The sequence below is a fragment of the Helicoverpa zea genome, chromosome 8 (assembly GCF_022581195.2).
Source record: "Helicoverpa zea isolate HzStark_Cry1AcR chromosome 8, ilHelZeax1.1, whole genome shotgun sequence".
NCBI classification, from domain to species: Eukaryota; Metazoa; Arthropoda; class Insecta; order Lepidoptera; family Noctuidae; genus Helicoverpa; species Helicoverpa zea.
The window spans coordinates 6,457,088-6,480,168 of NC_061459.1; the positions used below are offsets into that span (position 1 = coordinate 6,457,088).

The following is a 23,081-nucleotide window of genomic DNA, read 5'->3' on the forward strand; positions in this document are numbered from 1 at the left end:
TATAAAAAGTTACTCAGTAATTTAAAGTAGGTACTTAGATACAAAAAGTGTAACATAGACAACCCTAGAAGCCATGACTTTTTATGAAATCGTAATACTCTTGGAAAACTTTTTGCGGTCTCATCTCATGACGAAAACAATCTAGAGTCCGTATTGATAGTAAAGATAGTTACACACTGCTATGATACATAGATATGCCAGCGTGCGACTAAATACTTACGTATTAGCACCTACGTGGTTAGAAGGTTATCGCGATTACAACATGCCGTAGATTACCGTAATTTGTCTGAATATATTAATTACTCGTCTCTCTGGGACTTCATCTGTGTTTGATTCTCATTGTAAATTGTTAGCGTAGCCAAAAGAAAAGCCATCTTTTAGATCGTATCAGTGTAAGTTATATGCATTAGATAAACTGCTACTCTTATTTAATTCATTAATTTAGGTGTTCAACTAATCGTACTTACTGCAAAAATATCGCACGACGCGTCGTTGACTTCTCAACCACGCAGCATGATGACATGTGACGTCACATAGCATGCCATTCAGCCAGGTGTAGAACCGGCTTAATAGCTGCTGACCAAACCTGTTTCAAGGTTTAACAACATGCTCATATTCTACAACATTGCCGATCGCAAGTAGACGTTATACTGGTGTATAAGAAAAATTATTTATGATTAAGTTTAGTTTTTAGTAAATATAAATAAAATGGCGAAGTGTTTAGTCATAGCTCTGTGTGTCTGTTCGCTAATAACTATTGTTTTCTGTGCACCCGGATACGAAAATAGAGGTTAGTTGGGATTTCCGTATTTGATAACTTTATGGTCGTGTTTTGTTTGGACATAGGTGATGTGCTATATTATTAAGCAATGTTTGATTAGTATAGATATTTAAACATATAGTTACGCAGCATACACAATCACAAGGATCAAGTTAATATGATTTAAAAAAATATATTTTACGTAAATGTTATTTTATCTTGTTTTTTCACGTGATTCCACTATAATGAGTAGGTACAAACCTATATTATTATTTAACCCACAAAAAAACAAATAGAACAGCCAACAGTAGTTTTTGTTTCATTTATTTTCCTCACAGCCTTTAGTTTGTTATCCTTGATGAGGATAATCTTTTAATTTAATATTTTAAGCTTAAATCATTACAAATGAATAAATATACGCGGAATTTTGGAAGGATACAAATGCTATGTAGGTTCTGGATCTACCTTTAGCTAAGGGTACCTGCTTAGTAGTAAATATTTGTCGCACGATACAAATTTATTGATATTTACAGCGCTGACTCATCATTCTGAGGTCACTGACATGTTTTGTTTTCAACCAATGATTTAACAGCAATAACAGCCACAACTTTGAAGTGTTATTATGTACGTTTTTTACCGTATCAATACAGCAAGATTCTGGTTATTAATTTGATCACCAAATTATTAAATAATGACATAATTACAAGTGATTACTGAATACGACTGTACCGAAATTAATCAAATACAAATTAGAAGAATAGTGCTCAGGCTGGTTTAAGTCTTTGTTCTTACTAATTGCTACGTCAGTTTAATGTGTACTTAAAACGTTAACACTAACAAAAGTGATACTCTTTGACACGGTTATCTTTCTTTATCAGAAAAGCGGTCCACGCGGCAAGATGTCACTGACCAGTTTAAAACTAATGGTGCGTCAAGAACGAGGCGTCAGAACTTGGACACAGTGGACATTGTGTACATCGATGCTTCAGCTCTAGACACAACAAAACTACAAACCTTACAAAACAAAGAGTCATCTCGTTTGGCACCAGTCAATGACCAAACCGACATGAACATTAGGCAAATTTTCCAGCAACCGCCAGAAACTAATACAGAATTTGTGACGCAAAATCGGGATTACGTGGTTTACAAACTGAAAGATACAAGCGACATTCCTGCAAACAGTGTTTCTGATGAAAAAACTACCCTGGCATCGTCCGACAATTATAATTACGATAGCGAACAATTTGGATACTCAGATGAGAAACGCCCACCGCCACCTCCACCTCCAGACGGTGATGATCCACCACCACCACCTCCGCATCATCACCCACCTCCACCGCCACCACACCACCACCCCCCTCCTCCTCCGCCACCACATCACTATCCCCCACCTCCGCCACACCACCATCATCCCCCGCTACCACCGCCACCAGACGACTATAGATCAAACTATTACGACAGATATGACAGCTACTATCAAAGGCGACCTCCTCCTCCCCCTCCACGTGATGATGATAGATCTAGAAAGTTCTATGATGACAGACAAACAAGGCAGTCTCCATACGATAGGCCACCGCCACCACGCAGAGACTGGCCTCCACAACAATATGGTAGGCCTCCTGGTGGACCTCCCCCGCGTGGACCCCCTCCACATCGCGGTGGACCACCCGATCGTTATGATCGCGGACCACCCGATCGTTATGATCGGGGACCTCCTGACCGATATGATCGTGGTCCACCCGACCGCTATGATCGTGGTCCACCCGACCGCTTCGACAGGAGGCCGCCTGATCGACCTCGCGGACCACCTGACCAGTACAATCGTGGACCGCCAGACCGCAGGCCACCACCTGATAGAGATCAATGGAAAGACAATGAAAATAATAAATATACTCAATATGATAATAACCCAGCTTACACATCCTCTACCACTGAAGCAGTCACACAAGATAATCAATATGACATTGATATAAGATTTAACGATGACGACCGCACTCAACAAACTGCAGCAGCCATTCATTCTCAGAATCCTAAAAGAGATATAACGACGAAACGTCCACTATCGCCATTCCTATTTCAGGCTACTCCTGTAACACCTGAAGATTAATTTTAAAAAGCATTGAAACCTCGCTAAACCTAGTATTATGATTTTAATAGAAAAATATGTAATAGAAATAAATGTTACCTAGTTTTGTTTTAATAATAAACTATAATGAGTACTCGAGTTGTTTTAGTACTAATAATAAGGTACCCAAGATGAAGCTTTATCATGAAATCGAGACGAATGATGAGATGAATTTCAACGGAAAGACCTATAGTTAACCATTCTAAATGATAAGTTGTATTAAATGAACTTTACTCGGCTGTGACTTGTGCTCGAGTATGTTTTTTATTCGTTACTCATCAAATAAAAAAACAAGTTATGATTCAATACGAACATTGCTTTTTGCGGTTTTGATCTATCATTAAGGAATTTTACTAGTGTATAAGTAGCTATACATACATGTAGTTAAGACATCCGTTTTCTATTAATAATACGTTTATACAGACGTTTCTGTAGAAACGTATTATTAATTTTATGTTTTTGCGCTATTTCATTATCATTATCTATTATTTGTGTTATTTATAGGCAAGCGATCACCAGGACCACCTCCTAATAGAGGACCGCCTGCAAATCGTGGGCCCCCAGCTAACAGAGGCCCACCTGACAACAGAGGACCGCCGGACAACAGGGGCCCGCCTAATAACAGAGGCCCTCCTAACAACAGAGGTCCTCCCAATAACAGAGGCCCGCCGAATAAAGGACCACAACAAGACGGTGACACATATGACCAAAATTCTTATAACGATGGCAATGGAGGCAATCGCCCAACGAATGCACCTAACACAAACAACAATGCCATACCAAATAATGATAATAAGGTAGAAGCAGACAAAACACAAACCGATAAAAATAAGCAAGACATTGTTGAAGTATTACAAGAATTTTTCGGTGACCGTTATCAGAATACACCGGTGACTGAAAAAGTCACTCAGCGACCGGTTCAGGGCGGTTACCCGGTGTTCCAAGCTGTGGCTGTTACTCCAGAAGAGTGATTACATCAAGAACTCCTTACATCATTATCGTCATCAGCACATATTATTGGTACTGGCCTAGCAGGATTTGTAGATTAAAAGACTTATAACAAAAATAAAAAAAATATATTAGCACTCTATTAAATATTGCTCAAAGTGTGCCATTAACTGTTAAGCCACCTTATATTTACAAGTTCACACTTTCACAGTTGACTGCCCTAGAAATGAGAAATATGCACTGATTAGGGTAATAGGCAGCTACTGTTATTTACTTTAAGTGTGACTCATTAATCATCATCAAAAAACATCGACAAGTTTATAATCTATGCTTATAATTTACTTAGTCGTAGTTATGTAATCATTTAAAATATGAACTATGGGGAAAGAAAGGTTGGTTAATGTTTTGCCATACTAGACTGAAGAAGACTAAATCAGTGCTGTGTTCTAGTGTAAAAATATTTAAATGATGTAGGTAAACTTTTAAAATTAGGTTCTAAATGATACTGTGAAGCAAATAGGGGATGAATAACAGCCAACACTTCAAAGTTAATTTTAATGTAATAGTTTTACAACAATGTCACTTTTTGCTCAAATATAAAATAAGTTAAGAAATGCAAATTTTTTTCATTTTACAAGTAACATACAAAGTTAAGCAAAAGAACAGTCTGATACTCAATCAAACAATAAAAAGCTTTTAAATCTTAACACTGGAAAAATCTAAACATACTTACTCGAAACTATAACTCTAGCAGAACTTGTAATAAGTATAGTTCGCAATCAAACCATAACTCCACACAAATTGATTACAATATAATTTTCACATTAATTGGGATCATGCTGTCAGATTTGTATTCGAGAATATTATCACTTAAATGTAAACTTTTCAATATTTTCATTAATAGGTGGGTTTGCATCTTCCGTCTGCGGTACGCATGTAGCCAGGGATACACCCTCCCGCAAAGTTTTCCCGGCCATCCTTACCTTCTGTGGTTGTATTCACGGCACCACTTTGTGGCGTAGTTGTACTGGTGGTAGGAGCTGGAGTCACTTCTGCCTGCTGCCTGGCTACTGTTGCTGCCAAATCTTCCTTCGATTCTTCCTCGACAAAGTGTATGGACTCATCTGTATTCCCTTGTTGTACGTTGTCATTCGGGTGCAATACGTTATGGACATCTTCTCTCACTTTCTGTACTGATTGGTGAACAGAATTATGGATGCGACCGAAAAAATTCGACAATGGCCCATCCGCGTTTGTAAATGGCAGTGTTAAAATAACACAAAATAAAATAGAAATTGTTAATTTCATTTTGTGAAATGATCTTGCTCGTGTCACTTCTTGTTAATATTTTCTCTTGACTGAAGTCCCGAGTGTGACTTCAGTATATAAGATAACTTATTGACCTTTTAAAAATTATCTTCATTATATTCCGAGAACTGATATAATTCCTATATGTGAATATCTCTTCAAAATAACTTCCATAAATATTTGATATTTAAGTATAGGATTATTATTTCTTGAATTTTAATTACTTCCATCTTAAGAGAGTACCACCTGAAAAAAAGAGGATTTTTCTTTAAGTTACTCAAATTAAAAATAATATGCTAAACGTAATAATTCTACTCAAGAGCTATAAAACAAAAATAACTCCTATTCCTCTTCATACAATTTTCAAAAATATAAAATAGGTATAAATTAAATAGGTTATTTATTTTGTTATTGATAAAGTAATTGAAGTCACAGGTCACGTACTCAGTGACCTAACTACCTAAGTGAGTACCATGAAAAAAACCAAATGGCTTATGATGACTAATTACTGTTAACTTAGTAACATACTAACTGACTACGATAACGATATCAAAAGAAAAAAATCTTACCTCTAAAGTCTTTGCCTACAATTTCCTAATTTATCACGCCTCTGGCCCAAAGGACATTCCAGTTCTGGTACTCGTATTATTTGTGACTGTTGCGTCACATCTCCTGCGGGAGTCGTCGTTGCCAATCGAAGTTTTTCATGGAAATTAAAAACTACTTGTGGTTGTGCCCCGGCGCACATGGCCACGATCATCACCATTACAAACAACACACACTTCGCGTCCATTTTATTGTAGTGCATTGAGGATACTACGTCGCAGCTATACTTATATATATTATATAGTTTGTGCGAGTGTTTACCATGGTTGTCTACACACTCCGTTTATGTCCATGACTAATCCCGCTCGACACCTCTCCGTGTTAAGTGGCACATCTATCATTTTGGTTTGAGGATTATCACCACCTTCATGAGATATTTCTTCTCGCACACTACTTGTTCTTGGTTCTTCCTTAGGTTTCAGAAATGTATTTTCTAAGTCTTTTATCGGATTTCCGAATATTTCCAAGATAAACTTCCCGGAAAACGATGAGCTGGCGTCACATACTAGGAAGTTAATTACTAAACTAAACACAATTAAACGTGTTGACAGAGAAGTCATTTTACAATACTAAAACATATCGCTGCCCGCTGTTCGTTTATCAGCCGACAATTACCGGGCGGCTACACAAATACGATAACATTCACCAACATCATGTTAATTTATCTCCATTGAACTAATTGTTTATTTTATTTAACGTATTTCCGAACACATTCCCTAATTATTAAATCACCATTATGAAAGATTGAAGCACCAAATCAATATACTTTTATCTCACAACACTAATTATTGTCTATGAACTTCACAATAATCTACATGTACGTAAGTACCACGCGTATAATCCGACAGCAGCGAGCATGAACTAATTCAAATCTTCAAGCCAACAATATGTAGGTCAATTTATTCTAGATTGAAGCTGGGTCCATCTAGTTAAGGCGCATTTAAAATATTGGTCACATTTCAAGACAGCAATGGACTCTTTGGCCTCCTGGGTGTTGTGACATTGACTTATTAAAACTCTAAATAAGGGCGTACCTTCATCAGTTCTTCATTTAACTTGTTCTTGTTGCAATCTGGATGCATTTCACAGTACAAGTTGAGCCACATCACCATTTGTTTAGATTTATCAACACGCTGTACTAAAGAATACGAGTCAAGGTCAAGTAGTTTCGGTTTTGTTTTAATAATGACGTATTTATTGTAATTTTCACTCTTGTCTAACAAAACTTTATAATCTTCACTATTCTTTGGAACTAGCACAATGTATGCTAGTTCAGATTGGCCTTCACTATTCTTCAAATAATCTATGATAGGCCGTTCGTCGGACTCCTTAATTGTATCGACCTCATAAAAGTTTGTCAAATCCTCTACTGCTTTTTGCAGAACTAAACCGCGACTTGAAAACGCGGAGGAGCACAAAATCACAACAATAAATACTAATTTATCCATCACTAGATATTGTAACGTCTGTTTGCAACTAGTTTCTGAGAAAGAATATGAAGAGATGCTGAGTTCATAATCAATATTGTTCGCACCGCAACATATTCACCGCTATAAATGGAGCATTTGACCCTATTACACCAATTGACTTCTATCATTGCGTCTATTGCCAATTGACTAACAAAAATGCATGCCTACAGCATTTATTAGGGAATATTGATAGGTCAAATGCAAGCCACGAAACCAATTGATAAAATAATATACTTACAAAACATTGCCAAAATACCCCCACGTCAAAAAATGAGTCGATCAAAAAATGAGTGAATCCTAAAGATAATAATTTACTGAAATAAAACAATATTACTTATCGCTTCGATTCTTCGAAGCTTATCTGCTGAAAAACAACGTTGTTTTTTAACAAGAGACTAAAATACCTGAACCATTTTTCCTACCTACTTGTAATTTAGCAGATATTAAAGCAAATCTAAATACGTACAATCAGAAATATGATCACAACAGCAGCGGCATGCTTGAAAACTACTAACAAAATAAAACAAACAGAAGCACATTATTTGAGTAAGTAATAACTACCTAATTGATGATTACGCTGGTTGGATAAAGGGCTCTCATAGTTCATCATGCTGAAATCCTCGTTAGCCGCTCCCGCAATACAAATCCGCTTCAGCGATTTCATTCGTTTCGTTTCGGAACAAGATAGACCTATTTTTTGCTGGGGAACTGACCATTTGAATTAAATTTGAAGCCTTTGGTTCGAATGAAGCTACTTTGTTGTTACCAACAAAGACTGCAGAGTGTTCATTAAGCTTTAATGAACTCTTTTCTTTGCTGACTGGTAGCGAAATAATGATTTTTGTAAAGACTGTACGCTTATTAACTATTTAACCTCGCTATTCTTTATCCTATTGTTTCTCGGCCTATTGAATCTGAATTGTTATAAAGGACTGACTGAGTGCAGGTGAGCCTTCTCTTTTCGTTTATAATTCGGGATTACTGTGAAATGACTGATCGTGGCCATATTGTAAGCAGATGTAGTTTTATAACGTAGAGTAAGTACGGACTACCTTTTGGTTTTAATCGAAAATGGGGAGTAACCTTTTGCTACAATACATGGCCCGGCTTTACTAAAACAAAGGCCGTTTATACACTGGCTTCAATATCAGACACAGCATAAAAAGGATATGTCATGTCCTTTGACGGCATAACTGACGCTAGAGAGTGAAAAATGCCACACACCGGCCTCACGTGGGAGGCATTTCATGATTAAAATACCTACCGGTGGCTATGATATTTTAATTAAACACCACTTATTTACATTTAAACGAAATAGTACAAGTACAGCAAAATAATTTAATAAAGTAACAATTCAATACGATGTCAATAATTTCGACATGGGACGTTGGAATGACAATGATGAGTTCATAAAATAAATACGTTCAAAAATTCATGTTAATGAGTACATTACGAGTAACCACAAGAATGCAGTATCTGTTTAAAATGTATTACTTACACTTAATAGGTAATAAACAATAAATTAATTAATCATCCAAATGACACATTAACGACGCACATAGAAATTTTATTTTATTGTTGTATTGAATAGAGCGAAATGTAAAAGGATTTTGATTAGGGCTGCCATCTCGAATTTCGCCAAACCCGGACAATCATTTAAAAAACCCGGACATTTGGCGTAAATGGCATTTTGAAACCCCGCCCGGGCGGCCCCCGGACGAGGACAAATCCGGGGAAACCCGGACGGATGGCAGCCCTAATTTTGATGGTCTTCGCAGTGCTTGATTTAGATTTTTGAAGACTCTACTTTTACTTAATAGATAAAGTTTTATCGAACTCCTATTCCCCATAATATGCAGGTGTACAGCAGCTGCGGTAGCTAATTCCTCACACAAAAAAGACATAGGCAGGTAATGGTATTACGAACAAAACGATTTTCAATGTTCTCAAATAGAAGATGCAAATTGAATCAATATTGGCATTTTAATTGATGCATCCTGAAATACTTTTATTATGTATTTATAACTAAGTGAGCTAGATTAACAGTTGTTCATAATATGTTAAGAGGGTTCATATAACTTCTGGATGTCATTCAGAGTCGAATTCCTCACTCACCTCCATCTGCCGAGCCTTTTCCCAACTATGTTGGGGTCGGCTTCCAGGACTCGCGTATCAGGAGAATAAAAACTGTCTAGATTTGTCTAGGTCTGTATAGTTCTTTCATGTTACGTTAACAAGAAGCCAGAAAAGTTTCAATTATTTTGAAATCGCGTTTGTTCTATGGCGACTGTAATTGGAACTATCCAAGCCATTTGACGTAATATCAAACAAGGAATAAGGTGAAAAAAAAAACACTTTGTAACATAACATTTATTAAACATTCCCAAACAATATAAACAATAAGTATTTTGTACATAAAAATCACAGATTAATAATTAAGCTTTCAATTTTCATTTTCACTGAGTCATGCTACTAACTTAAACTTAAGCTAAGTTTAGACTATGACCGAAATAATACCAAAAAAGTCTGTATAATATTCACATTTTTGGTTTTGCTTATGGCTACAGCTTGCCTATTACACTGAACAACATTTGAACCCAATGGGTCATTATAAAGATAAAGTTGATGATATACCTGTAGGAAACTATTTTAAAATCATATTTAAAATCCATATCTGTACGGACAAGAGAAAAGAGTATGTCACTAGCTGAGTTCTCTGAGTGTATGGTATATGGTAAGTAGGTATATTGTGTCATAGCATAAACCTAGCAGTGCGAACAAGAATCGTTTTCTTGTTTTTGAGCATCATGCATTTAGTTCTTGGTCCCACCACATCCTCGGGACTTGAAGTGCCTTGATTTCTTGGGCTGGAATAAGTAAGAAAAAATCAGTGACAGTTTTTATTACTGAAAACCAACGTATGTTTATTACTTCTCTGTTAGTATTAAAACAAATAACAATTTTGACAACGTTTATTTATGTATGTATGTAGGGATAAATATTTTTGTCAGCCCTTAAAATAAACTGCCTGCAAAATACGTGGAAGATATTCTAAGATAAAGCTTTTTTCACCAACAACCAAGAAAAACTACAGTTCAGTGGCTACTAACCTCATAGTTACACTCATTGTCGTCCTCCTCAGATGATGATGATGATGACGATGATGAAGAAGATGACGAGGATGAAGATGATGATGACGAGGAAGACGAGTCTTTGTGATGATTCTTGTCCTGAAATATAAGTTTTGTTATTAAAATAGGTAGGTACAAAAGATTTTTTCAATTTTATTAGCCTAGTCAGCTTATGTTTGCAGTAAGGGTGCGTCAAACGGTGCAAGTAGCTGGCGCATGCTATGCGCAGATTACAAGCATTTTAAAAACATGCGGATCTATCGACTTGCGCGTGCGCCAGCGCAAGATACCCACCTACGGGCTCTGTTGCGTGCGCGCGGGTCACTTGTACATGTTAACTTGCTCCAGCTACATGCACCGTGTAGGCGCACCCTAACGGCCGACCTAACCGATGAAAGTAAGTAATTCCTTCGGGACGCGGATGAAACCAAGAGGAAAAGACTGTAAGTTACAATTAATTTTTCAATTCGATTTAAACTGATCTTTCTTATAGTAATAAAGCAATAATTCAAACTGATTATTTCCACTGTCGGTTTCAGTATTTAACTTGATTGAATTTGTTCAGCGAATTTACGAACTCAACTTGTGTAAGTGGGCCTTAACGAAATAGATTATTTAAATTATCAACATCGCTGTAATGTTCCACGGAATTTGTAAATTAACAATTCTTCCGATAGTCAAATCCATTTTATTGGTTTTCGTGGTTATTAACATTTTTAACATATCGTTCATAATAACTTGTTCTTAAAAACAAGTAGTGTAATTCACAATATGCTGTGCTGATTATTTCAGCTTTTATCGATTTTGTAAGCTTTTAAATGAAACATGTAAAATTAACTGTAAACCCATCTGCAGTTTCTACTATTACACTGAAAATTGGTTCTTGTACCGTCATAAACATATCTAAGAGCGACTCAATCAAGGGGAGTTCCCTAACCCCTGTTAAGGTGTAAATAAAATAAACCGCCGGTAAAAGTTAGGGAAACAGTTTCATCATTACTGCTCATTAGAGTCGCAATTGAAACTCGCTTCAAGAAACTTATAGCGGTTACATTCCCCTTGTAAAATATTTCATAGTTTCATTGCATTCTTCATACTTAGCTAGATATAAAAAGGGCTTAAAATAAATAAAAAGACTGTGTGTACTGGAAGATTATTAATATCCCAATACTCAATTTAGTTTATTTGGGTTGTAAGGAAGGTTTTTTAATTATTTTCTGTGGTATGTTCGAGCATCACACAATAATTGATTTTTTTTTACAACATAAAGTAATCAGATCCAAATAGTACCAAATAGTCCCAAATAGCCAGTTTCAATGTAATATATGTATATAGTAGGTAATCAGTATTTGTTCGACGCGATCTCCATAAACTACGTCAATGTAAATGTTTTATTTATTGGGACTTCCCTGCACATTGCACAGTAATACAATATGTCTTCAAGTGTTGAACGTGGAGAAGCCCAGACATAAGTGTTACAACTATTATATTTATTGAGTGGAGTGAATAAGTGAGGTATTTTTCTGCGTGTTTTTCCGTGTAATGAAGAAAAGTCAGTAAGTAAGAAACCCATTTAAACATAATATACCTATGCTGTATAATTATTCCTATACTTAATTACAGTTCTTACGAAAACGAAAGAGCATAGGTAACTTTTTCAGATACTTACCATGATAAGCGCTAGTTCTCTCTTTTTTTGTGCACCTATGACAAACTTCATATAGGGAAATAACGTAACATAGGACCAGAACATTTTTTTTAGCAGGCTGTTGTTGTGGGTTTTTTCTTTCTTAGCGTCAACATTTCGTTATATAAATATTTGTAAGTGACCTGATTATTTAACAGTTGACATAACATACCAACCACTGGGATTTTTGCACTTACGTTTATTTTGACATACTTACGTTGTCACAGTCGCCGTCCTCTTCAGATGATGATGACGATGACGATGAAGAAGAGGATGAAGATGATGATGACGAACTGGAATCGTCATCGCATTTTTTCCTCTGAAAAAATAATCAAGTGAACATATAAAGTAAATAAATAAATAAATATTTTTCCGGGTACCTAGGGGCAGTAGTTGTGGAACACAAGAGTCGGGTGAAACCGCGGGAATACGCCTAGTATTAGGTAATAAAGCAACAAATAATGAGTATTAAGTTATACCACAAGTTAACTGAATTCTACGGCATGAGTCAACCGTGTGCCCCTGAGTTAGATAAGTTGTAATAACTAAAAAAAGGTAATTCCAAAGTTTCAAGGTTATCAGTCTTCTCTGCTTCGTTTCTGTTGCTAACTACAAACAACAATAATCAAAATTGAGTCGCAAAATACTAATAAGCTTGATAACAGACAATTAAAATATATTTACACCGAAATATTTATGCAAACATGATATTGAACCAGATGTTTTGTGGGTTACAATAACAACCGCAACAAATACAGATTGTAGGCGTCGCAGTACCCTTCACCCGTGATCTGGTCTAAATTCCAGCTTAATATTATTGTATTATAGGTAGGAGATACCAAACGCGTAATTTTTCTAGAACTTTTTATACCATGATAACTATACCGTCAATTGGTTTTTCGTTACCTAACGTAACGTACGTAATTTATTTTAAAAAATATCGCGAACTTACTAACTACTACTTATCTGTCTTTGAGTAAGAACAATATAATTTTTAGTGTAAAACATAACCTTGTGTGAAGTCAACAATCCTATACATTAATTTTCAATTCTTTAAATGGTACTTATTTATTGAAACACGTGAATGACACAGACGACTCAAAAACTTTGTCAACATACAATTGATTCAAGGAAATATAAATTGAACTCATGCGCATGTGTTAAGTACTTACATCTTCGCATCTTGATCGCTGTACGCCACTGAAACGAAAAATAAGTAAATTTAATTCACCTAGAATAAATAACACAAAATTGAATTCTGAGAACTACGTAGGGTAGACTGGGTACAGTTGTGCCAATTTTCGTTTCATCACCAATAATTTTGTTATTTTACTAATTAGCTCGCAGAAAAGGAACTTGTATCGCAATTTAGACATTTGTGTACGTAAAAACACTAATATATTGTTCCTTAATACTATGGTTTACCCATAAGATCGATAAAAAAAAAAAATGGGAAAGTGTCACAACCGGCCACATACCAAGGGCGGTTGTGACATGCATAAACATATATCAAAATGGTCTATAATATCTTTTATTGTAGAAATGTTAAACATAATAAGCTTACAAACATAGTTTTAACAATCAACAAAAAACATTTACTGTGTTAAAACTTGTAGCTGTAGAAAGGTTTGTAGCTTGAGCTACACGTACGAAATCCCTTGCTTCACTTCTTCATCTTTATATTTTTTGATATCACACTGCACTCTTTCGGTCTTCCACAAACGTATTCTGGACATCTAAAAGCAAAAAATAATAATATGAGATTTATTATATGTATAGATATTCGACACAACCGTACCCAAAAAAATTGTCACAACCGTACCCAACGCATCATTTTGAAAACAAAAAATCGCCATGATCTTGCCAAATACTTTACGTAAAATGAAATCACTTGTAATTAAATGTTAATGTTCAACATTTAAAGAAAAAAATAACAAGATAATCTTTATGTATAAAAATAACAGTAATTAGGAAAAGAAATCGAACAAAAATACTTACTTTTGATTGTTGAAAAGCAATGTGGGCTCCTGCTTACGTTAACGTCCTGCGCTGGCTAACGCAATATTGGGGAACGTGTTTAGGCTTGTGAGCCACGTCTTTCTCCCTCACACCCTCCCCCGTATTACGTATAGTTTCGTTACAATTGCGACTGTCACTACCGTACCCTGGCACAACCGTACCCAGTTTACCCTATTTGTTCCTATTTTGAAATTTGATGAAATAATAATGAATTGTTAAAATACTTGACGTCAGTTGAGACGAAATAAAATAACATTACGTCAGAATTTGAGGTAAAGGATACTTAAGTGTCTTTTTGCTAATTATTTGCTGTGCAATTTACAACGTGGAAATGACTTAAACAATATATTTACTTCAATTATTATTAAAGGGAAGAGTTTGCTTAAATGCGCTAATGAAAAAAAACTTCCTCGATTTGAAAAAAAAAAGTGTTATATAGCCTATAAACGTTTGATTATAACAGAAGCTCTGGAAGGTCTCGAAGTCGGAATCACGATAAATGGCAAGATAGTCAATAACTTGAGATACGCCGATGATACAGTACTTCTGACCTCAACGCAACAAGACCTGCAGTATATATTGAACAGAGTTCACGAGTGCAGTCTAAGGGCAGGTTTGAATATGAATGTTACCAAAACTAAGTACCTGGTTGCATCTGGTACCCACATCTCGGCCCCTCAATTAAGTATTGCAGGCTTAGATCTCGAACAGGTTCAGCATTACAAGTATCTCGGTGCTTGGGTGAATGAAAAATGGGAAAGTGACGAAGAAATTTGTACCCGTATCGAAATTGCCCGAGCAACATTCCAAAAAATGCGGAAAGTTCTGTGCAATCGCAATCTGGGAATTAAACTGAGAGTCAGAATGCTTCACTGTTATATCTGGCCAGTAGTATTATACGGAAGCGAGGCATGGATGCTTAAAGTGAACACCCAAAAGCGGCTTGAAGCCTTCGAGATGTGGTGTTACCGCAGGATGCTACGCATAAGCTGGATGCAGAAAATTTCCAACGAGAAGGTACTTCAACGCGTCGGTGAAACCAGGGCATTGTTGCAGACCATCAAACGCAAAAAAGTTGCCTATCTTGGTCATGTACTGAGAAACGATAAATACCAACTGTTGCAACTAATAATGATGGGCAAAATAAAGGGTAAAAGACGCGTTGGAAGGCGCAAGAAATCTTGGCTGCGGAACATCCAAGAGTGGACGAGTATTGCCAGCGTTGAAGACCTGTTTCGCTTGGCACAAGATAGGAAAAAATTTGCTGAGCTGACGGCTAACCTCCAGTAGTGGAGAGCCATCCGAAGAAGAAGAAGTTTGATTTGGGCAGTAGTCCCCTTGGGTTCCCAGGTGAAACCGCTCAAGAAAGCTAGTTTTAAGTATATAAGTTTTAAGTATATGTAAAGAATAATTTTGAAGTTAAGAAAAAAACTCTGTATTGTCATCATCCTCCGAGCCTTTTTCCCAACTATGTTGGGGTCGGCTTCCAGTCCAACCGGATTCAGCTGGGTACTAGTGCTTTACAAGAAGCGACTGCCTATCTGACCTCCTCAACCCAATTACCCGGGCAACCCAATACCCCTTGCTTAGACTGGTGTCAGACTTACTGGCTTCTGACTACCCGTAACGACTGCCTAGGATGTTCAATGACAGCCGGGACCTACAGTTTTAACGTGCCATCCGAAACACAGTCAATGGTATCTAACATATACTTAGAAAGTACATACAAACTTAGAAAAGTTGCATTGGTACTTGCCTGACCTGGGATCGAATCCGCGCCCTCATACTTGAGAGGTTGGTCAAAGGACCGTGGTGGCCTAGTGGGTAAAGACCCACTAGGCCACCACTGGTATTTTAAAGGCGGTAATAATCACCATTTATTGGGTACAATTCCAATTGCAATCTCAAGCTGAGAAACACGTAAAAACCCAATTACAGTTTGTACGAAGTGGGAATTACCTATAGCCTTAGGATATTGGGAATGGAACAAAACTCTAAGATCGTGATACGCTGAGATTTAAAAATAAGAAGAAAACTCACCAGGATCTTGCTTCAGTCATCGCCAGAAGGGCTAATGTTGCCAGCAGTAATAATAGAGCTTTGTTCATTTTGGTGGTACCTTGAAAAATAAAATGGTTTTGTTAATAAAACCTCCTTAAACGAATGAGATTTCAGTTTTTTTTTCAGATTACTTTTTTCCACTTACTGAAATTGAATAAACAACTCCTTTCAGAAAGCCCAATATAGACGTGTGGTTTTTATTTGGATGGTAAATAATCTCTTTTCATCACAAAAACGTAATGTTAACATTATTAACATTGTACAACACGTACGAGTTACGACCTTTTGTTAATTCGCCGAGTTATTTCTAAAAATGTAAAGCCTGTACTGTTTTATGTACTCAGTTTATGAACAAATAATAAAACGAGAGAAATAAACGGGTCTCTATATTTCGACCCACCTGTCATTAAAACGACTAAAGAATTTCATAATATTAGGACCTTTAGACCCTTAGGCCCAGAGATAATTTAGACACTTAAATGTAGAAAATATTACCTATACACAATCAATAAATAATTTTTCATTTAAAGGGAACTTATGGGAATCGAACCCATATACAAAGTGTAGGTTCACGACACGACACGAAAGAAGAAGAAGAAGTGCAAGTACCCATAGTTACCCTTAACAAACCAGCAAAAACAAAATATCAATGCCCTTCTTACAAAATAAATAAATACCATATTCAGAAAAATAAAAAATACTTACAGAAAATACACAACACAGGTAAGTAGTCGATAATTTGGTTCTCACAAAACGTCACTTGAACTCAATGTAGCAAAGCAGTCAGTCCCGGCGATTTGCATCGACTGAATTTTCGTATTTATCACTATAATTTGGGTCAAATTTACTTAACTCTAAGGTTGGGTCACTGGGGTTATTACGATAGTGCCAATATAGCAGATATGTTCTAGCAAATCGATACAAAACTATATCGAACTATTCAATCGATATGTGTATCTAATATTACGTTTTGCTCGCAATATATGTAATCAAATGAGCCTACTACTTATCCGTCCTGTATTTGTATGTTTTTCCTCATTCGTAGTTAAATTCAAGACGCAAAAAAATTTAATCTTAATGGCCAAGTTTACGAGTTATTATTTGTTATGATTGACATAACTAACAAAAATAATAAACATTACAAACTCATAACATAATGATCATAGTGGGTACCTATAGTGCACCAATGAGTTATTCAATAACACTTTCTTTATTTCAATATAACTATTCTATGTAACCAGATTTCAAGCCCGACGGCTAAAAGACAATTAAAAGTGGATATGAATGATTAAGTTCATAGGTACCTACTTATTTGAAATCAAAGCCATTTAACCGTATTGAATTGTACCACAGTATTACGTTGGAAATATTAAGTTCTACGTGAACCTCAATTAACTAATCTGCCCTTTGGTTAGAAAAATATTTCATTCCAGGAAGAGATTGGCGGATAAAAGTTCATAGAAATGCAGCATCCCCTTCGTACCTATCCGCATTTTATTTATTCTTCGCCAGTATTGTGCACGCTCAATTCACTCAGCTTTATCAGGATTATTCGATAAACGTTCCACAGTCAGCGAGAAAACAAGCTCCTTACACAAATAGGGGATTTTAATATCCTTAAGTAGTGATGATACTGGCCTCTCGTATAAAAGACTTGCAAAGTAATCCACAGAGGGCACAGCTATCGCGAATCTGCTTGAGTCATCTCATCCTTTTCAAATAAATAGGGTCCGAAAGATGTCTGAAAAGCAACGTTTTATTTTTATCCATAATTCAATTGCAAACAGATTTTTAGGGGTTATGTTCATGTCTTCCTTATTCTGTGTTTGAGATAAACTGTGATATTTTGGAACCGCTGTTTGATGTTGTGAAAAGTTAATGATCTGATGACCATGACTGTGTTATTATTTAAGTACCTATTTTATGTACAAAAAGGCCACAACAGTGTTAATTAATTACAAAGATCCCAATGATCACAACGGGTTTCCCACACAAAGACCTTAAAGCTTGCTATTTGCGATACCAGTTTCGATTTGCATACGAAAATATTGCATTTAATAAAAATATGTTTGTGATTTTTCCAACGAGATAAATCATTTCCAACCCTTTCCAACCGCGCAGACACGGAAACAGTCATTTGGAAAATTCAGCAGTACAGGAAGCCATACGTCACATTAGGCACGGCGCTCACGGAGCAAAGCGTCCCCGCGAATGTGTTGTGTGTTCTGTTCCGCTCGGCGCTAGTATATTCAACTCATTATCAACGCCCCCAATGTACGCAAATAAATCGTTTTTATTGCCCAACTCGTACTTATTGAATTTACCTTCCAATACTAAACGTTACGTACTCTCAAGTAAAATTATGAACCGGTTTAAAACTTCTCGATGAAGTGGAGTTCGAAAATAGCATTATAAATTCACCGGTTTACAATCACAGCGCTACTTGGCGAAGGTAAAAAAACCTTGGCGGGAAACTCGTTCTAACTTTTCCTATTTTTCTGCGTTAATTTCACCTGAACCCATTACACTTTGCAACAATTCTTAGTGAGAACGTTTCTATTAGGCTGTTCAAATTGCATTTTAAATGACTTTCCGAGACTTTGGAGAGGACATCTTGGAGACATTGCGTGTCAGCTGATAACTTCTTATTGGTCGAGATAATAAACATTAAAATTAATGAACTTCCAAAATATTATGTGTTATCTTATTTAACTTCTTTTCTCACCAGCCAGCTTAAAGAGGTGGACTGAAGGCGAGAGATATAAATGACTATTAATAAGTTTAATCAGAGTATATAAACAGAATAAATAGTCCCTCAGTAAGAAAATACTGATACTGTAAACCAGTCAATCTTGTCTCACAAAGAAAACGTAGAAGTCCTTTAAAGTATTTTTGTTATGCAAATCCAGGGGCAGGAGTTAACGGCAGGTAATCATACCGTACCCATAAGGATGAGACGTGGAAAGTACCTAAAGCGTAAGTACTATCCAAGTTGAGCAATGAAATGTTAAGGATGAATAAGTTAATTGGCCCCCGGGGCGTATCGGCGGGCCCTCCTGTGGCACAGAGGAATGCATTTAAATTGGATTTTAAGAGTAGAAATCACCGGCGTTCTCTCCGCCTCTCCCAGCCTTGTTAGAGCCAATCTCAAAGTTTACGTAAACGAATAAACCTCCGCCGTGAAACCGAATTTATCGGTATCCATTCAAACTATATATATCTATGAGCGTTTGTCCATTTGAATAAACCTCTAATGGTTGCATCTGCAAGAGGCCATTAAATATTAATGATCACGTTTCTTTCAGAAAAATAAAAGCATTACACACAATACAAACTGCAGGATTATCTACCCATTTATTTAAATACACAAAATCGACATACGACCTTAGATTTTATTGGCAGTATTATACGCCTAAGTATGAATGAATAGCATGGAAATAAGATTAATATATACCTGTTATGCGTAGCCTCAGAAGTGATATGATCACCTGTCATGCATTCTATTGTAAGCAGTATCCCACGATTGTTTAACAGAGCAATCAAAATAAAGGTAACCCATAAACACATTAACCAACATTCATGATTCAGCTTTGAGGAAACACAACATTGCATTAAAAAAAACAAATAAGTATGAAAAAAAGAGTTATTACTCAAAGTTGAAAAAAAACATACTGAGAACCGTTTCCATATTTCGTACATGAGCGATAATTAAGTAATTCCACAGCGTTTAATTACTTCTGCTGCAAATATTGAAATAATTAAGTGTTGAGAAATTAAACGGGAGAGCTCTCGTGATTTTGCGTTATGTGCTAAGGACTTACAAGCGTTTATTTGTATGTAATCATTACAAGCTTACTGGAATGAACGATTAACAGGATTTTGTAGCTTTGTACTAAATTATGCTGAATAAATCACATAAAAACCTTTTTACGCTTTATGAAACGTAAGCAGTGGGTTTTTTTAATTGCATAGATGAATTCATGTTTATTTTACTTTTAATTCTTAATACGTTTTATGTTTTTATTATGTCTTCGTTTCATATTATCATTTATTTTCTTTAACGGACTGATAGTAGGTTTACCGAAATCAAAGTAAAATTGTGCTTAAATGTTTATTAATAAATCTGAAATATCTTACAAGTTCAATAAATTGGGTTCACCCTACCCTGTCCTGTTGTACTTACTAACATTTTGAAGGGCCCTTAAGTCGAATTAATGAATGTATCTCCGATGTACATAATTAACATTTGCGAGACATTACTCAAGTGACCTCGCCTTCTATAAATCTCCGCAAGGATCCGTCTTCTCGCTCGAAAAGGTTCTGTATTTTTAAATACAGTGTAAACACTTGGAAACACGCTTTTATGTTTTTGTTTTATTTGGAAATGTACCTTCATTAGGGACGATGCACAAGACTTCTCTATATCGGTTTTTCTTTTTGAACGCCAGGATATTATACCTATACTTAGTTTGTATGAGGCATTGTAGGTATGTAGGTAAAGGTAGGAACTCGTTTACTTTAAATTTTGTTCGCTTCTTTATGTTTATAAGTAGTTATCAATATTTTAACAGGCTCTTTAATAGGCCGCCTGTAACTAATTAATTTGATTTACGTACACAGATATCATGCTCATATATTATTTATAATATAATGTCGGGACATAATGTCGGGACACCGCGTCAGTTCCTTTTATACGTATATGTACGGCAGACTGGCCAAACTGATTGGCTAAATTGAATGACAGGCGGGGCGTATGCGGAATTCCAGATAATATGTTGATGATAATTCATCATCTACGTTCGGCATACTAATTTGAATTTATATTCATACATTTCACAGTATCTCGCTGAAAACGTACTTGATATTGCAGATAAACCTACACTAGAAAAGCTAACAATCTAACATGCGGAAAAAAGAACAAAAATATATATAAAATATTGCCCACTCAATGACGTACTCTTTGAAACTCATCACAATAGATGCTCAAAGCAATCAATATCATTGTGATGACTATAAAGCTACGTCTACATGGTAGCGTTTCATGCGTGGGACGATTGCGGGCCCGAACCGAAATGCCCGTGGGACGCCGTTCCTTTATGCTTTGTACGGATTAATCTTATAGGTGGTGTACAAAAAAATACAAACCTTTCAAAATCAGAGTGAATGAGTTTTGAAAACCAAATGATTAGTGTTTTGCCATTGATTGCAAGAACAAATAAAAATGACAATTCCGCGCATTTTCAATTCAGTCACTGCACACATAGCCTTATAAAACAATCTTTAATAAACATCGGTTCCAATTAATGACCTGCTGGCAAATAATATTAATCTCGCAATGATAATCTGAGATCGCTTAGTAAGTTAATTATCCTATCACATCTGTGATGGTCATCCATTCAGACATTACGGCAATGGTTCACATATGTCTGACGTTCGCACCTTATAATGACACATTAGGCCAACATCACACCTCGCCTACGTATATGTTTAATTAGCAATTATTTTTCTGCTTGCTCAATATTTTTGGTAAATGGAAGCAGTTCCGATAGCAGATGATTTAGGGCGTATTTAGATGTAGACGATTATAATTTCCTCACAAATATTATTAGAGGAAAAAATATTGATATCTATTCGCAGGTGTGAATTGAGGAGTATGGCAGAAAACAATGATTTTATAAACAAGTTTAAGTAAATAAAGCTAATGAAATATATAAATTAGCACCAGCGCCTAAATCGTTCCAAAACGGTAGAAAACACTACTCAACATCTATAAACAGTCTCCGTACAAAACAGTTGAAAACTATCAACTACTACGATAATTACGTGAGCATCGATCTGAGAGCGACGTATCCACGCTACATCTGTTTAGCTTATTATAGAGACGGTGAGGAGCGGTCTCGGGAGAAATTCAATGGTATTGTTGAATTTTCGCAAATGGCCTGTGCCGTTCACGCCGCACGAGTCGACTCGTGACAGCTAGGGGATCAGGGACACTATTACTTGTCTCATGAATAAGTACTTGCTGTGTATACTCCACTAGCTGACTTCTTGTCAGCTTGTCTCTAGACTGATGGTGCGTTTGGATGCAGATTGCACGTGACAGTTTTGTTTTTGAATTTGTCTTTAAAATAAGAAGAACAAATAAGAACCTATTTAACCTTCCTAGCAAAAATGCGCAATGTAAGTATTCACATAATTTTCATCAAATTATTCCGCATCAATCTCTCGAAATATAATAAGGAATTTACCCTACTACCCCAACATTATGTATCTGACCTTTCATGATACGATATTCCGATTTGTGTTCAACCCCCTGAATTTTTGTTACTCATCCACTAACCTGACCGGGGCCTGTCCACTTAACTTGAATAATGATGTGCGAGGAAAAAGGATCGGTGAGGCGAACCGGCAAAATGCGAACCTCCGTGCAATCCGCCTGCCGCCGCCGTCGAACTCACCGATTGAAAAACGAATGTAGAACTTTCCTTTTAATCTTTATTTAATCTTGAACTGTTCATTTTGATGCACTATTCTTTTTCAGTAAAAAAAGGAAAAACAAATGCAATGTTTGCATAGCCAACCCGTGTCTAGTGTACAACCATAATTAAAAATGAAATCTCGTATGACATAAAATTTGGATGAGGACTAATAATAAAATGTAAGCAGAAGGCGGCAATGTAGTTGCGGTGCGTAACCCCTTGGAAAGAAAACGGCCTTCTTTACGAGCTATTCCGCTGAGCCAATATTTCTCCGCGACAGTGCTTGGCATCATAAAATAAAACGAAAAATTCCAGCGCACTGCCTTGAGCCGCCATGAAATCATAAGAGTCGAGCTTTAATGCCCTATCGGCCAACACACTTCGTCAGGTGATTAATATCGTAAATAGCCTCATGTGGTCTATTTTTCTTCTTGGAGTTAAATAAATACATTACTGCATCATTAACACCATTGGTTCTGTGTTTCTTG

At 36.2% G+C, this 23,081-nt stretch overlaps 3 protein-coding genes across 3 annotated transcripts; 1 reads left to right on the plus strand and 2 right to left on the minus strand.

Annotated features, from left to right (window-relative positions):
* The first annotated feature begins 591 nt into the window (after nt 1-591).
* LOC124632516 (formin-like protein 14) lies at nt 592-2,979 on the plus strand. The gene is made up of 2 exons (XM_047167374.1): nt 592-790; nt 1,639-2,979. The coding sequence occupies exons 1-2, from the start codon at nt 709-711 to the stop codon at nt 2,865-2,867; spliced, it is 1,311 nt and encodes a 436-aa protein (XP_047023330.1). The 5' UTR covers nt 592-708; the 3' UTR covers nt 2,868-2,979.
* A 1,395-nt stretch (nt 2,980-4,374) lies between these two features.
* LOC124632517 (growth-blocking peptide, long form-like) lies at nt 4,375-5,880 on the minus strand. Its single transcript, XM_047167375.1, has 2 exons — nt 5,711-5,880; nt 4,375-5,387 (listed from the first exon to the last, which is right to left on the minus strand). Exon 2 carries the CDS (start codon nt 5,139-5,141, stop codon nt 4,731-4,733), a length of 411 nt encoding a protein of 136 aa, XP_047023331.1. The 5' UTR covers nt 5,142-5,387; nt 5,711-5,880; the 3' UTR covers nt 4,375-4,730.
* A 3,691-nt stretch (nt 5,881-9,571) lies between these two features.
* Nucleotides 9,572-17,102, minus strand: LOC124632841 (osteocalcin 2-like). Its single transcript, XM_047167827.1, has 6 exons — nt 16,820-17,102; nt 16,094-16,172; nt 13,207-13,234; nt 12,252-12,353; nt 10,327-10,446; nt 9,572-10,083 (listed from the first exon to the last, which is right to left on the minus strand). The coding sequence occupies exons 2-6, from the start codon at nt 16,159-16,161 to the stop codon at nt 10,030-10,032; spliced, it is 372 nt and encodes a 123-aa protein (XP_047023783.1). The 5' UTR covers nt 16,162-16,172; nt 16,820-17,102; the 3' UTR covers nt 9,572-10,029.
* Between the last annotated feature and the right edge of the window lie 5,979 nt (nt 17,103-23,081).

Bases quoted from the DNA above. Each gene is read 5' to 3' on its own strand.
- LOC124632516 (XM_047167374.1), top strand. From the start codon at position 709: ATGGCGAAGTGTTTAGTCATAGCTCTGTGTGTCTGTTCGCTAATAACT. The intron at 791-1,638 runs GTTAGTTGGGAT...TTTCTTTATCAG, and splicing joins ACCCGGATACGAAAATAGAG to AAAAGCGGTCCACGCGGCAA.
- LOC124632517 (XM_047167375.1), bottom strand. From the start codon at position 5,141: ATGAAATTAACAATTTCTATTTTATTTTGTGTTATTTTAACACTGCCA.
- LOC124632841 (XM_047167827.1), bottom strand. From the start codon at position 16,161: ATGAACAAAGCTCTATTATTACTGCTGGCAACATTAGCCCTTCTGGCG. The intron at 12,354-13,206 runs GTAAGTACTTAA...TTATTTTTTCAG, and splicing joins AGCGATCAAGATGCGAAGAT to AGGAAAAAATGCGATGACGA. The intron at 10,447-12,251 runs GTAAGTATGTCA...CTTATATTTCAG, and splicing joins AGGACGGCGACTGTGACAAC to GACAAGAATCATCACAAAGA.